This window comes from Otolemur garnettii, unplaced genomic scaffold, assembly GCF_000181295.1.
Source record: "Otolemur garnettii isolate 467f Iridium unplaced genomic scaffold, OtoGar3 scaffold00071, whole genome shotgun sequence".
In the NCBI taxonomy this organism is placed as follows: domain Eukaryota; kingdom Metazoa; phylum Chordata; class Mammalia; order Primates; family Galagidae; genus Otolemur; species Otolemur garnettii.
This window is the reverse complement of record NW_003852466.1, coordinates 7,605,549-7,620,515: the sequence shown is the minus strand read 5'-3', so window position 1 is coordinate 7,620,515 and position 14,967 is coordinate 7,605,549. Positions and strand designations below refer to the sequence as shown.

Genomic DNA, 14,967 nt, shown 5'->3' with positions numbered 1-14,967 from the left:
ATCATTGTTGTTTGGCGGCCCGGGCTGGATTGGAACCCGCCACCTTAGGTGTATGTGGCTGGCGCCTTAGCCACTTGAGCTACAGGCACCGAGCCAGGAAAAAAACTATTAATGAAAGGTAAAAGTACAGGACAGATTATGTCTTATTCTTGCTGACATAAATAAGGTTGAATACATATGCTGGAAGGTTTTAAAGTCCATCAAATAGATTTTGGGTCATTTTGCTAGCTTAAAATTTCAAAAAGCTAAAAACGAAAATGTTCACACAAACATTTCATATTCCTGAACACATACTTCCCCTGAAGGGTTGCTGTCCAAACACCAGATATGAGAGGACAGGCAAAAGTTAAACACAGGCCAGGCTACTGGCTATTTTAACTTATGGTATATTGTAATTATTAATCTTATCTACTTTCAACTGAATCATTCTTTGCATTAAAAGATGCAAAAAAAAAAAAAACTAATCCCGTTACAAGTGTTAAAATATGCTCAGTCACAACAAAAGAGTTGCTGTGTTATTAAAAATTCCCTAACTGCTTTACTAGGTCAATGTATCTATTTAATTGTGCACATGCTTGATTTTAAATTATGTTTCTGGAATTATGGTGTATTTTGCCATCAATGTGGATACAAATTTTAGATGTTTGCTCTCTGTATGCCTTATGTAACTTCCTCTTTAGTTTTCTATAATAGGAATATATTAATACTATAGCAATTAATAATGATGCAAATTGTTCTTCTTTTATTTATACTTTCAAATTTAAATTTTAATAAAATCTAATAGCTCAACTTTGCTGCTCAAAAATGCTTTCCTTCAAAGGGATAGCTTTTAATGGCCAAAGAATATGTAGTCTGTAACATAATATTGTATCTCAAAATCTAAGACTTACTAGTTTCCAGAAAGGCTAGACTAGGAATCCTCTATGACATAATACAATTTATTTAAAACAGCAAGGTAAAGGACTTGTTTTTAAAGCTTCTCCTTTGAGCCAAAAAGGGATATTTGCAAGTAAGAACTATAAAATGGCTAGAAACCAACAGGCTGAATAAATCTACATCTTACCAAGGAACTCAAATTAAAAATGGACTCAGACTACTAACAATACAGTGCTTGGGATAAAACTAGTACAGGTAAGGCTTGCAAACAACTCTGTTTGGCCAATGTCATCAATTATCCCTTTATATGGTAAACTGGAACTGAGTAAAAGACAAGCCCAGGTTCCAGGCAGGAAATCAAGGCAGAGTACAGCCTGGAATAAAGCTGGGAGGAAGAAAGATCATGAACAGCTACGGTTTTGAGCTTTATTACAAGTATCATGCAAGGTTATTGAAAGATTTGGTGTAGGGAACAATATATGTGAATTTGGGTTTTTTTTTTTCCAAGATAGTCTCTCACTCTGCTGTCCTGAGAAGAGGTGCTGTGGCATCACAGCTCCCAGCAACCTCAAACTCTTGGGCTCAAGTGATCCTCTTGCTTAGAACTGGGACTACAGGCACCCGCCACTAGGTCTGCCTAGTTTTTCTTTCATTTCTAATTTTAGAAGTGACGGAGTCTCACTGTTGCTGGTATTGAACTCCTGAGCTCAAGTAACACATCTGCCTTGGTCTCCCAGAGTGCTAGGATTACAGATGTGAGCCAACGTGCCCAGCCTTGAATTTAGGTTTTTAAAAGACTGTTGGGAGGGGGAATACTGGTAAGAAATTGGAAGACAGTCAAACAAGACACAAGGAGAGACTTTAGTATGATAAAAGATGTTAACAAGATACTAGGGAGAATGAAAAGGCACAGTTCAAATTGTGAGGAGGACACATGGAGGTGGGTAGTACTTACTAATAGGTGTCCTGCATCTTTGGATTGCCTGGTGCACTCTATTCCAATGCTGGGCTGAGGTGTTGCAGGTAGGAGAGCAGATAGTTCCAGGCACACAAACACATACAGACACTATCATCTCTCTGTAACACCCCTTAATTCCCAAACCCAGAATGATAACAATGGAGGATCAGCACATGTTATAGTGTATGTAGAGTATCCAGGGAATGAATGCTAGCAAGGAAACAGCTAGCAGTTAAAGTACGTTTCCTCTTTAACTAGCACTGCTGCCTTGCTTTCTTTGGGGAGCTAGGAGAAATGGTGAGGTATGAAGAAAAAGTTACATCACAATTTAGGTAGAAAAATACGGTAATCCCTCCCTTATTGGCACAGGCATGTTCCAAGACCCCCAGCTGACACCTGGCCCCTTTATGTTTCCCTATGTATGTACTGGGCATTATTTTTGTAGCTTAAGGTGTGACAATGTAACTAGTACAGACTTTCCTTATTCACTAAAGGTCAGAAAATCTATTCTTAGTGAATATTCTACCAACCTTGGCAAACAGTTTTATTTCTTACTAAGTCAAAAACTTTCACCCTTTTCACTTAAAGGAAGCACTTTATGGCTTCTGTCTGGCATATGTGAACTTCCAGCATCACTACTCTTGTGCGTGGGGGCCATTATATAAAAGAAGGGTCACCTGAACACAAGCACTGTCATATACTGACAGTCAAACTGACAACCTAGAATTTACACACAGGGAACATCTGTGGATCTGCTGGAAAAAGGGAGGATTCACATCCCAGACAGGACAAGATTTTATTGTGCTACTCGAAATGGTGCCCAATTTAAAACTTAACAATTATTTCTGGGAATTTTCCATTTAATATATTCTGACCAATGTAAGCAAAACCATAGAAACTACAACTATATATAAAGAGGAACTACTATTTCAACTAAAGACACTATCACAGAAATCTAAGAGATGTACCAGTAAAGGCTGTTCCCCCACTCTAAGAGAAACTTACATAATCCTACCTTTGCATGCCTAGATAGCCTAAGGAGGCCTGGATTGTCAGTATATTAGTAGTCTGGAATTTGCCATTCCTTCCAACATTAAAGAGTTCTTTTTTTTTTTTTTTGAGACAGAGTCTCACTTTGTTGCCCTTGGTAGAGTGATGCGGAATCATAGCTCACATCAACCTCCAATTATTGGGCACGAGCAATCCTCTTGCCTCAGCCTCCCAAGTAATTGGGACTACAGGTACCCACTACAGTGAGTGCCTGGCTATTTTTAGAGACAGGGTCTCACTCTTGCTTAGGCTGGTCTCAAACTCCTGAGCTCAAGTAATCCACCTGTCTTGGCCTCCCAGAGTGGTAGGATTAAGATGTGAGCCACTATGCCCCGTGGACCATTGAAGAGTTCTAACAAAGGATTCTATTACCACAGCAAATATCTCTAGCAACTAATTAATCTAGATCAAACAGAAAAAAGATGGACCTTAAGCTTGATTTCTTTCATTTTTGACTATATTAAATTGGGGGCTAGTGACATTTTTAAAAAATGGTGTTTACTTTTTAAGAACTCTTCTTTTGAGATTAAAATTAAAAATATTTTCACTCATATGCAACCAGACTCATGTTGTTACTGCTTGGAAAGAGATGAACCATGTAATAGGTAGACTTCTAGACTCATGCAAATCACACACATACATACACTGTGTACTCACTTCTTTCATATATAGGTATATGAGAAAGCCCTTTTGCCTACATCTTCAAAAATGTAAACTATGGATTTATTATTTCCCAATTAAATTTAAAAAATATTTTAATTTTGCATTTCTTTAATCCCAAGTAGAATGAACAGCTATTCACATACAGGCCAATTGTTATCTCTTTTTTTATCTGTTCATATCCTCTCCTGCTTTTCTAATGGATTGTGGCTTTTGCCTTTTTCTTACTGACTTATGGGAGCTCTTTGACATTACAGATATAGCTAATACACTTATCTTGCAAATTCCCTCTCAATGTTGCTTCTGGTCTATGTACAACCAACCAACCAACCCACCCACCAAGTGGTGGAAGGGAAACATGCTCCCGTGTCCCCACATAAGCAACATCCTGCTTCAAAGGTTTCCTCTGTATGACAGAGAAGCCAAGGACTACATGATCCAGAATGTCTTTCCCCGTTAGTTCTGGGTTAGAGTTTGTCAGTGAAAAATACAAACACATGACCAGGAATGCTGATGCTGAGTGTCTCCAGACGTGGTTCTAGTTGACTAGACATGTGGGCAAAGTCAAATTCATGAAGTTTCCAAGGAGACTACCTCCTCTTTGGTATCTCAGTAGATGGTTGGTCTAAGTCTTCAAAGAATAGCAGGGGTCCCCTGATTAACCATGAGCTTTGGTGTTGACATAACTTTCCACCCACTGCCTTACCATTCAATTCCTCAGTTCTTCCGACACTCATGTGAGCTCTAAAGCTGTCTTAAAAACTTTAATTCTGAAACAAAGCGGTTCTGTTTTCTAAGATCCATCCAGATGCAAAAATGATTTGTAAGAAAAAACCATAGGGTGGTGACTGTGGCTCAAGGAGTAGGGCACTGGCCCCATATGCTGTGGGGGTGGGAGTGGGAGCATGGCGGGTTCAAACCTGGCCCCTGGCAAAAACTGCAAAAAAAGGGGAAAAAACCCATAAAACATGGCAATCTGAGATTGATTCTCTAATTTGATCAGGCCTGAAAGCAATAAACTGGCTATCAGTGAAAAGTTCTGAATGCTAGTAGGGCATCACACAGCAGGAGAATTAACTCCTGCAGTCAGTGACCAAAAAGGAAAGGACATGTTCTTCCAAATCCCAGTGACACTCCTGCCAGAATCAACAGACTCTTCTTTGTCTGAGGAAATTAGTGTCACTTCACCTGAGGTAGTCTCCCTCTCAAGGAGCTGATTCTTGTTAACAATGTCTCCCACCATTTAGTTATTTCCAGACCCACTGCTACTTTCAAATACCTATATCCAAGGAGAGATATTATAAAAATTGAACAAAAGAGGAAATGCAAATCAAATGCAAGATTTTACATTTATTTTTGCAGAAACATGGTTAATAATCTACGAGAATGGATCCAAGGAGAGTTAGAAGGGGGGGACAAATTTAATGCTGAATCAAACAAAATTACTTATCTGGAGGCAATGATCACTGACTCCAAATTCAGTGTTGCCATTAAGGCCAAATTAAATGAAGGCCAGCAGTAAATGAAAATGAAATGCAATTAAAAATCAGATACTCTACCAAAGGTAGGCAAATCCAGCCAATGAATTGCTTTTGTAAATTAAAGTCTTACTGGAACTTAGCCAAATCCATTCATTTATATTGTCTCACTGTTCTCTTGCTACAATGGTACAGCTGAGTAGTTTGCATAGTGTCTGGTTCACAAAACCCAAAACATTTACTATCTGAACCTTTACAAAAAGTTTGCAAACCATTTTCTACATCAATGATTCCCAAGGGTGATACACAGAAGCCTAGAAGTAACCAGGACACATTTAGGGGATGAATGAAGTAAAAGCCTTTCTCATACTAAGATGTTATTTGTCTTTTTCACTTTGTTGACATGTGCAGATACAGTTAAACTGTTGGCTCCTTAGTGTGAATTAAAGACAAAACTTTACTTGTAGTCAAAACATCCTTCACTGTAAGGTAATCACATGATGGGGGAAAAGAGAGCAGTTTTAGAATATCCTATCCTAAAATTAGTAAAAATGATTAGCATTATTAAGTCCCAACCCAAGTACACGTCTTTTTAATATGCTGTATGACCAAATGGGAAGTACTCACAAAGTACTTCTGCTACGTACACAAAGTGTGTGTCATGGAAAGCACTGTCAACTGTTTTTACAGTGTGCTGAGCTACTTTTAAATATATGTCAACATTCTGGAAGACGTGCATAACTCTGTGAGCTATGTTCTCCAAATGACTAATTCATGGTGCCATAAAATCACGAATGAGTAAAAGAACCATTCAAAAGTGCAAGAGAGATCAACAGATATTAACATAGATTACAAGGAAATCCACTGATCAAGTTTCAAATTCCACAATGAAACTTATGTTTAAGAAATTACCACTTATTAAATTTTGATTTAGCGACACAGAATATCCACAATTACCTGTAAAGGTTACTTAAATATTCCTCTAAACATTCCTATTTTTCGAGTTACCTTAGTGCAAGGCTGCATTTTTTCATATACTTTAATCAAAACATATTGCAACAGAACATAAAAGCAGGTATGAGAATTTGTTAAACCAAACAAATCTCCAATATATCAAACAATACCGTTCTTCTTACTAGTTTTCATCTTAAAAAGGGCTTAAAGATTAAATCTTATTTATACTAACATGTAATGGATTATTTTTAAATAACTAAATATCTTATATTTCTTAGTTTCAATTTTTCAGTACAGAGAATACTGATAGTTTGGAGTCCTCAGATTTCTGAGGGTGTAAAAATGTTAGAGAACCACTGCTCTTAGCCTTTACATATTTAAAGGATGGTAACACATATGTGCACAGAGAAAATGACTAAGACTGCATGTGACCTACAAATCCTAAAATTTCTACTCCTTGGCCCTATGGAGAACAACTTTACTGGCCCATCAGTCTACAAGGCATCTGAAGGCATTTAATATGCACATTTCTGAGAGGTCCTGAGAATTTCCCTTTACCGAGGCTTTCATAGGCCTCAAAGGCTCTATAATGGTGCTCTGCAGGACAGGGACAGCAAAAGGAGATGAGGCCCTGAGATCAATCAATTCAATGGAAATGACAGCATTCTGGAGCAGCAGATGCCAATTAGCGGCACTCCACCATCAGAGACATTATAGGTCACAGAGCCAGACTTAATCAGAGAAGGTTTGACCCAGAAAAATCTTTCACAGAGGTTGCCCGCGGGTCCCTAATAGAATGCACCAATTAAAGGCTTTATTAAAACTTAAAGGAAAAACCTTAAAAAAAAAAAAAAACACTTCACATCTAATATTCAGAGATCTAACTTAAAGCAAGAGAATCATACCCTTCACCCAATTATGAGACACCAGCCAGTAACCAACTACACTGCCAAAGAGATTTGTGGCCATTTTCTAGATTTTTGAGAGAATACTAGATATTTGTCTGTAAGGATCCTAATGTCACCATGGTCTCCAGGAAAAGATCACTGGTACTTGGGTGAGCTAGGCCCAATGGGTCCCTCACCACAGACAGATACATATTCAAAAATGTTTGGGACCTCAAGTATTTCAGATTTGGGATATTTGTATCAGACATACCAACTGAGCATATGAAACATGAAAATCTGAAACCTGAACCTCCTTTGTGTATCATGAGGGTGCTCAGAAAGTTTTAAATTTTTGAGCATTTTGGATTTGGGACACTCAACCTGCATATCTAGAATCTGTGGTGGAGGAGACATAAAAGCAACTGGCAGAATCCCTTGCTGGTTCCCTTCCTCATGAAATGAGAAATTTTCTATGGTAAAAAAGGATAAGTAAGCTTCTTAAAAACTATCTCTCACTTCACATGAGATAAAGGAGGAGATTTCTATCATGTTCTTTTTTTTTTAATATATGCACACAGTTTTATATATAATGCAGCATCACACCATGTAGGGCATTTACTCTTATTTTATACATTCAGATATGTTTGAAACACTTCTTAAGGCTACAAAACAACATAGAAAAATAAACAAGAATATATTCAACACTTACAAAAAGTGGTATGATAAAGAATATAAAGTACTATTTTCCTTTCAACACTTCAAAAGATATGTATATTATCATGTTCTTATTCAGAATAAACATGTCCTGTCCAGGAGACACATGGCGACTGAGCAGTGGATTATCAAAAATTGCACCAAGTGACGGTTACAATTCAATCCTTGTTTCAAATATGTCTTCTTTGCTGTATCAAATTAACAAGGTCTGTCCCTGCCCCTACTACCTGACAAGTCAATAGACCTGGTGATCTCCCCAGCCCCCATTTTTTCTTTTTAGTACAGAACAGGGACCAACAAACTTTAAAGAAAAAGATAGTGAAGATGTTACCCAGAAGATCCAGCTGCTCTCCATCACAACTACTCAACTCCGCCTGTTCATTCACAGACAACATGTGAATGAACAAGCATGGCTGTTTCCCAAAAGGCTACATTTACAAAACAAGCAGATTCCCATAGAACCTTGCAGTTTGTCAACCCTTGGTGTACATCACAAGAAGCAGTCTGTTGTTACCTAAGTGGACAGTAGTATACTTTTACTGTCTGATTTGGGGATTATACCAACTCTTCAGTACTATTAAAATCCAGCTGGGAGGAACGAAAAAATCTTGACTCCAATTATTAGAGGCTAGCCAGGTAGGATATGTCTTCTCCTAGTAGACATGGACAAAACACTTGACCCACATGAACAATTTCACTGTTTGTATTTGATAATTTTGGAATAATGTAACTCAAGTATTTTTAGCAGGAATGCTGGTTGTCTTGCTACTCCTCAGGACATCTCACTGATCCAGTACACCTGATGCAACGTGTTGATGGGGAGTGGCTACTAACTGGACTCAGGAAAAACACATATGTACCTGGAAGGGGCAATAACACCCATGAAAATGCAGGGGCCAGTCATTAGAGATGTCCCCTGTAAAGTCAGATGGGGGAGGGAAACAATCGCCAAAATGTGGAAAGAGCCTAAATGCCCACCAACCCAGGAATGGATTAACAAACTATGGTATATGTACACCCTGGAATACTATTCAGCCACTAAAAAAGATGGATACTTTACATTCGTTGTATTAACCTGGATGGAATTGGATGGAACACATTTTTCTTAGTAAAGCTTCACAAGAATGGAGGAGCATGAATCCTATGTACTCAATCTTGATAATGAGGACAATCAATGACGTAGTACATGATGGGGGGTGGGGGAAGGGCAGAATAGAGAGAGTGGAGGGAAGGGGTTGGGGGAAAGGAAAAACGGAGGGAGTGGGGTCTTGGTGTGTGACACACCTTTTGGGGGCAAGACACAATTATAGGAGGGACTTCACCTAACTAATGCAATCAGCATAACCTTGTATCTCATACCCTCAATGAATCCCCAACCATAACAAAAATATTGGGGGGAAACATACAGCACTTTTGGCATGCTTTTCTGAGCCATTTATCAATAAACTTAAAAGGCTGCCTACCTTTGTAGGGGCTAGAGTAAAGAGACTCCCTTGCTATAGGTTGAGATTAAACATGCTCTAATACCCGGGCAGTATGTCCCAGCAGATGCTTAAAGTGTCTGTAAAAGAAACACATGTTTTATGGAGCCTTTGGCAAGTCTTATAGAATTACAAAACCCCTAGGGTTTGGGTAGATAACTATTATTGTCTTTTTGCAAAATAGCTTACAGCTTGCTACTGCATCCTTGTCAAAGACTGAACCAAGAACTCCTACATTACAACTGAGATTGAATCTGCCCACCATAAAGGACTAAACATCAAGCCATGAACTGGGGAATACATAGCAGAATTACTTCATTAGGTTGATGTATCATATACAGGATTCAGATCAAATCAATGCTGAAGGGCCAAGGAAGGTAAGAGAGCTACAGGTTCCTGCTATATTGCCTTTTTTCTCCATCTATGGCATTCGCTTATGAGGAAAATCATCGGCAGTCCTGGTTTCCTGGTGATTCTAAACAATATACTGGGGCAAAAGCACGGCAGGGATGAGTAGCCTTGAGCAAGAGTAGTGAAGTGAATCTTACCAGTGGCAATGTCAAACAACTTATCTGAAGTTACCTAGAAGGCTAAATGGTCAGGGGTACAGAGTTACCCTGTCATAGAGAGTAGCTCAAAGGCTTACTGGAGTGTGGAAGACCTGAAAAGAACGAGATTAAAACTTGGTGGCAAGAGATTTGTGTAAGAGGAATATGGAGGAATCTCATCAACAGGACACAAAATGTGAAGAACCAGTTAGTAATTACATGGGCAAGTTGCATAGTTTGGTGGTTATTAATCAATTTCTTTCTCTAATCACACGACTCCCCATGGGCTCAGCAACATGGATTTCCACACACCAAGTAAGAAACCATACTGCAGTGCTCTCCAGGGAATAAGACATCCACCTGGTTGGTGGCAGGCAGCTTACACTGGACTACATCCGAGAACAGTCTAGTATTCTCTGTAAATATTTACCTTCCATTCGCAGAGTTATCTCTACCAAAGCATTCATTCCTAAAAGTGTAATATGCTTTATTCACTGCTATGGCATAGCACTAAAATTGCTTCTAAACAAGGGGATTCATTTACAATGAAAGATACGTAGTGATGATGTCAAGGCCGTGGAAATCACTGGACTTTCCACATATGTCAAATCCTAAAGTAAGCTGATCTGATACAATTGGGGACCAGTTTACTAAACACTCAGTTATAGTAGCAGATAGGTGCCATTTCCCATGGCTACAGTGAAAAGCAAAAATACTACAAGCTCTGAATCAGAGACAACTATGCTATACTAATTCCCCAATAGCTGGAACACATAGGTTGGAGGCACAAAGATGAAAATTGGAGTAACTACTGTATCATCCTAATGAACTTTGCTAATGAATTTATCCTAATGAATTTTGCTTCTTATGGCTGCAATTTAGGGACATGCTAGATGATTTAGTTCCCTAAGAAAGAATTCCATTATCAGGAGATACAACCAATATCCCACTGAACTGGACACTTATACTACAATTGGTCACTTAAAACTTCTCATGCAACTGAATGAACAGGGAAAGTAGGCTGCTCTATGGAATGGTATGACTCAACTTCATTATCACTGGTTGTTCTGTGCAGTGAGGGTCAGAGAGGAATGTTACTGAAATATAGGTGTGACTTTCTGGGATGTCTCTTTGGCAGTGTCATGTCCAGTGAGGAAAAAAGCCACTAGCAGCTGTATTATAGGGAGTATCATTTATGACAGTCTCTTTAGAAAAAAAGATAAGAATAGTGCCTATCAAGTAAAGAACTAAAATAAGTAGAGCCACTGGCTAAGGGAAAAAATGGAGTAGGTAATGGACGAAAGCTGTAAATGCCTCCTAGAATTGTGAGGCTAGTTACAGAAGTAAAGACTCTAGTAATTAAGCCTGTGAATAGTACTCGCTTTTGTCATTATTCCCTTCTCCAATCCCTCTACCATATAAAATAAAGCTATATTTCAACATCACCTACGGAATATGAGACAGTGACTGTACAGAGCACAAACGTGAATGAACATCAAAATGTTCACATTAGGAAGACCAGAGGGACACAAGTTTGAGTCTTAACTTTTGAAGACAGGGTGAGAATATCTGAGGTAATATGAGGAATACAAGTTGCATCACATCAGAGAGAATATAAGTGTCTTTATTTGGAAATTTAACATAAGGAAAAGAGATAAATGTCTAACTGCTGAGGTTTAAATGGCTTACACAGTGCTGACTGTCTAGGGTCTTGCAGGCATTGGCCTCACCCCTCATTTATGATCTCATACACACTGAGATACAGAAATTCTTTCTACATTTCCCAGGTCTCCTGGTACAGCTTCGTATATGCCAATGAAAAGAACACCTGCAAGGTTTAGAAGGTAGAAAAGGAAGGCCAGGCTTATTTTCCAGAGGCAGTTGTAGCCAGATGCACTTTCATAGAGGCTTCCTGTAAAGAACTGAGAACTAGCCATTTTGGGTTGGAGAGTGAGCCAGAATATTGGTGCTTTGAAGAGATGCTTGAATGTTGCAATAACTTCCCAGTGAGCCATGGAGAACCATCAGCTTTGGTAGGGGCTTCAGAGTCTGTTTTCCTGAGATTGCACTTAAAGCTTGACAAAGACACTCTCTGACTTAATATTAGTTAGCCTTCTCTAGGCTTTGATCTTGGCCATCTGTTCTTCTTGGGGCTGCATTGCCCAGTTGTAGACTCTTACTAAGTCACTTTAGAAAGAACCAATTCCTCACCCCCACCCTTGGTATCTAACCACCTCGGCCTGCCTTAAGCAAGAATCCTCATATGTCAATTTAGCCAGACTCCTCGTGTTTCCTCTTAGTAACTTCAATCCACTGACCTCTATCCTGGGCTCCTTGGATAACAATCTCAACTTGTCCATGTTGTGTTTTGAATAGAATTTAGTTCTACCTTGCGGTCTCTAATTTCCTACTGTAATAGTTCCTAAATATAATCTGTTTTTACCACTTTTGCTACTGTTTAGCTCTGATTCTGATATATCTTTCCTAGCTTTTAGCAGTGACTCTGCTGACCTCCACTCCTCCAGATCTGTAAACGTTCACGCAAGCCCTAATTCCTCCATTATACCTTCTAATCCCCCCTAGAATACATAAAGAGCTTCTATTTTCAAACCAGAAGTAGAGGTTTAGCTGTACTAAACGTACAAGCATTACACATCAGACAATCCCAGGGATTAAGTGGTAAGGCATGAAATGTATGCACCTATAAATATATTCACTTGGAGAACTAATGATAGAACTGTATTATGTTCTAGAAACTGTTAATTGGATCATAAACCCCCTTGATAAATTTTTAAAAACTAGAAATACCATCAACTGTGATAAAAAGGCAGTAATATCAGATAGTAAAAAAATAAAAATTGCACAAACACCAAACTCATAACCACAGTATCCATTCTGAAATTTAAAAATATTATGTTTCAAACCCAGGTTAATAATTGAAATTGTAATATTAAGAAAATAATAAGGAGGAACACTACATAGCTACACATTCCCAGCCTGTGATATAGCCTTTGCTAAATGTTACAGAGAGAAAATCATTATAGTTTTTAATATATACACACTAATTCTAAAGAGAACAAAAATAAATTTCAATCGAAGAACTTAGGAAAAAATGCAAACAAATCAAGAAAAAGCAATGTACAAATTAAAGAAAAAAAGATTCTTTAAAACATTTCAAAATCATTTTTGAAAATTCAAAATTATAAATCATTTTTTAAAAGCCACTAATGGATTTATATGACTTGACATTTTTATGATGTTTGGCAAGATACACTACTTAAAAGTTCTTACTTCCTGAAAATATCCCACTTGGCAGATTTATACGAGGTAAATAAGTAAAACAAAGTACCCTGATTACTTACACACACACACACTTGAATTACTAATATTTTAGTATTATAATCACACACTAAACTTAATACTTACCTTTTTGCTATTTGATTCTCAAGATGTTTAACCTTTTCTAATAATTCTTTCTCAACAACTTCTCTCTCCAACTTAAATTCTTTTAGGGCAGTCTGAATTGCTTCATCTTTTTCACAATTAAGCTTCTGAATTAACTGTTCTCTCTCTTGTTCCTGGCTCATGACCAAGTTCTCTTTGTCTTTCTTAAGGGTCTGGATAATTGATTCATATTGCTCTTCTTGTTGGGTAATTTTTTCATCTTTTAGTTTTTCAAGAGCACTCAATTCTGAATCCAATTTACTTTGCAGTTCAATTATCTGTTCTTTCAGGTTTTTTTCTATTTCAAATGCTTGCTGATGTAAAGATGTTACTTTGTTTAATTCAGCCTTAAGTATATTAGACTCTTCTTCATGTCGACTAATTAACTCTGAAATACACTGATCTTTCTCCATTGTCATTAAAGTTCTTAGCTCCGATAAGCCCACCTGATAGTTTTCATTATTATCCTCAATCTTTTGGTTGAGTTTACTTATTTCTGTTCTCAAATTTTCAGTCTCTTGTTCAAGAAGAGATTTCAAAGTCTCCTTTTGCTGGGCTCGGCTTTCTTCCAGCAAAATCTTTATTTCATCAGTTTCTGCTTCCTTCAGTGCAAGTTCCACTTCTAACTTGCATCTCAAGTCTGACAAATCAGAAACCTTAAGTTTTAATTCCTTCAGCTGTTCTTCTTTTCCCTGGATAACTGTGGCATGAGACTCTAGTATTTGATTAATTTTTTCCTGATTTTCTTTTTTTAATTCCTCCAAAGAAACTCTGTGGTCTGTCATAACTTTCTCAAACTCCTGTGTGTGCCTAGTGTGCAGTGTGTCCTCCAATTCCTTTAGATGACTCTGCTCTAAGGACTGAAGCTCTACCCTGAGCAACTGTAACCTCTCATCATTTTCAACATGGAGCTTCTTTAAGTCTTCTAACACTATCTCTCGTGACTGCTTCAGTTCCTTAATTTCACAATTTTGAGTGTGCATTAAATTTTCCATCTCTAACAACTTCTGATCCTTTTCATTCTGGAGACAGATGACAGCTTCTTTTTCATGTTTAACCAAAGCAAATTCATTATCTTTATTTTGTAAAACCTCCTCAAGGCATATTAAGTCTCTTTTTAATTTTTTAATTTTATTTTCATTTTCTTCACTCTCCTTTATTAGAGCATTAAGTTTATCTTCATATTCATTTTTTAAAGATTGTAGTTCTTTTTGATGTTTTTCTTTTAGTGTTATTTCCAGAGAATATTTTACTTTTTCAATAATGTTTTTAATTTCTACTGCTATGCATTTTAATGAATTTGAGAAATCACCCTGTTCTTTTTGTACAAATGTTCTGAAGTGGCAAAGGTCTTCCTTGATGCTTTGTATACTGAAGTGAGTGTCTTGGGCCACAACTCTACATTTTTCCAACTGGACATTTAGAGCATCTCCAAAATTCTCTTTACCACATATATTTGTATCCTGCATACGCCTACTGTCTATTGCATTGATAACGGATGAATAAAGTGATTCCACCATCATTTCTGGACTTTGTGGATCACTTATAGGATTAGGAGATGATAAATTTTCTTCTATTACAAACTCATTCACAGCAGACATAAAATCTGATTCAGGACTTTCTGCCAATGAATCCAAGTCTAAAGAAACTTGGTGAATAGTTTGTTCTATGTTGGGATGGGGGATAGTTTCAAAATCAAATGTATGTGCATCAATGCTATCTGGAGATAATTCTTCTAGGGGACAGACCGCAGGACACAAGGGATCCTGAACAGTGAGTGGAGGAGGAGTCCTTGGTGAGGTAGTAGTTGTGATTCCTGCTGCACTTTCTATCCTTGGAGAAGAAGCCGCCTGGGGAGATGTCTGACTCACAGATGCCTGAGGAAGAGAGAGAAAGGTGGAAAGAATTATAGCAACG

General features: G+C 37.8%; 1 protein-coding gene across 6 annotated transcripts in view; it reads right to left on the bottom strand.

Annotated features, from left to right (window-relative positions):
* RB1CC1 (RB1 inducible coiled-coil 1) overlaps nt 1–14,967 on the bottom strand; it is a 101,197-nt gene that overhangs the window by 23,353 nt on the left and 62,877 nt on the right. For all 6 annotated transcript variants that reach the window (XM_023515398.1, XM_023515400.1, XM_023515401.1 and 3 more), the window contains exon 15: nt 13,033–14,927. In XM_023515398.1, the coding sequence (XP_023371166.1) occupies nt 13,033–14,927 (1,895 nt within the window). The remainder of the gene's footprint in view (nt 1–13,032; nt 14,928–14,967) is intronic.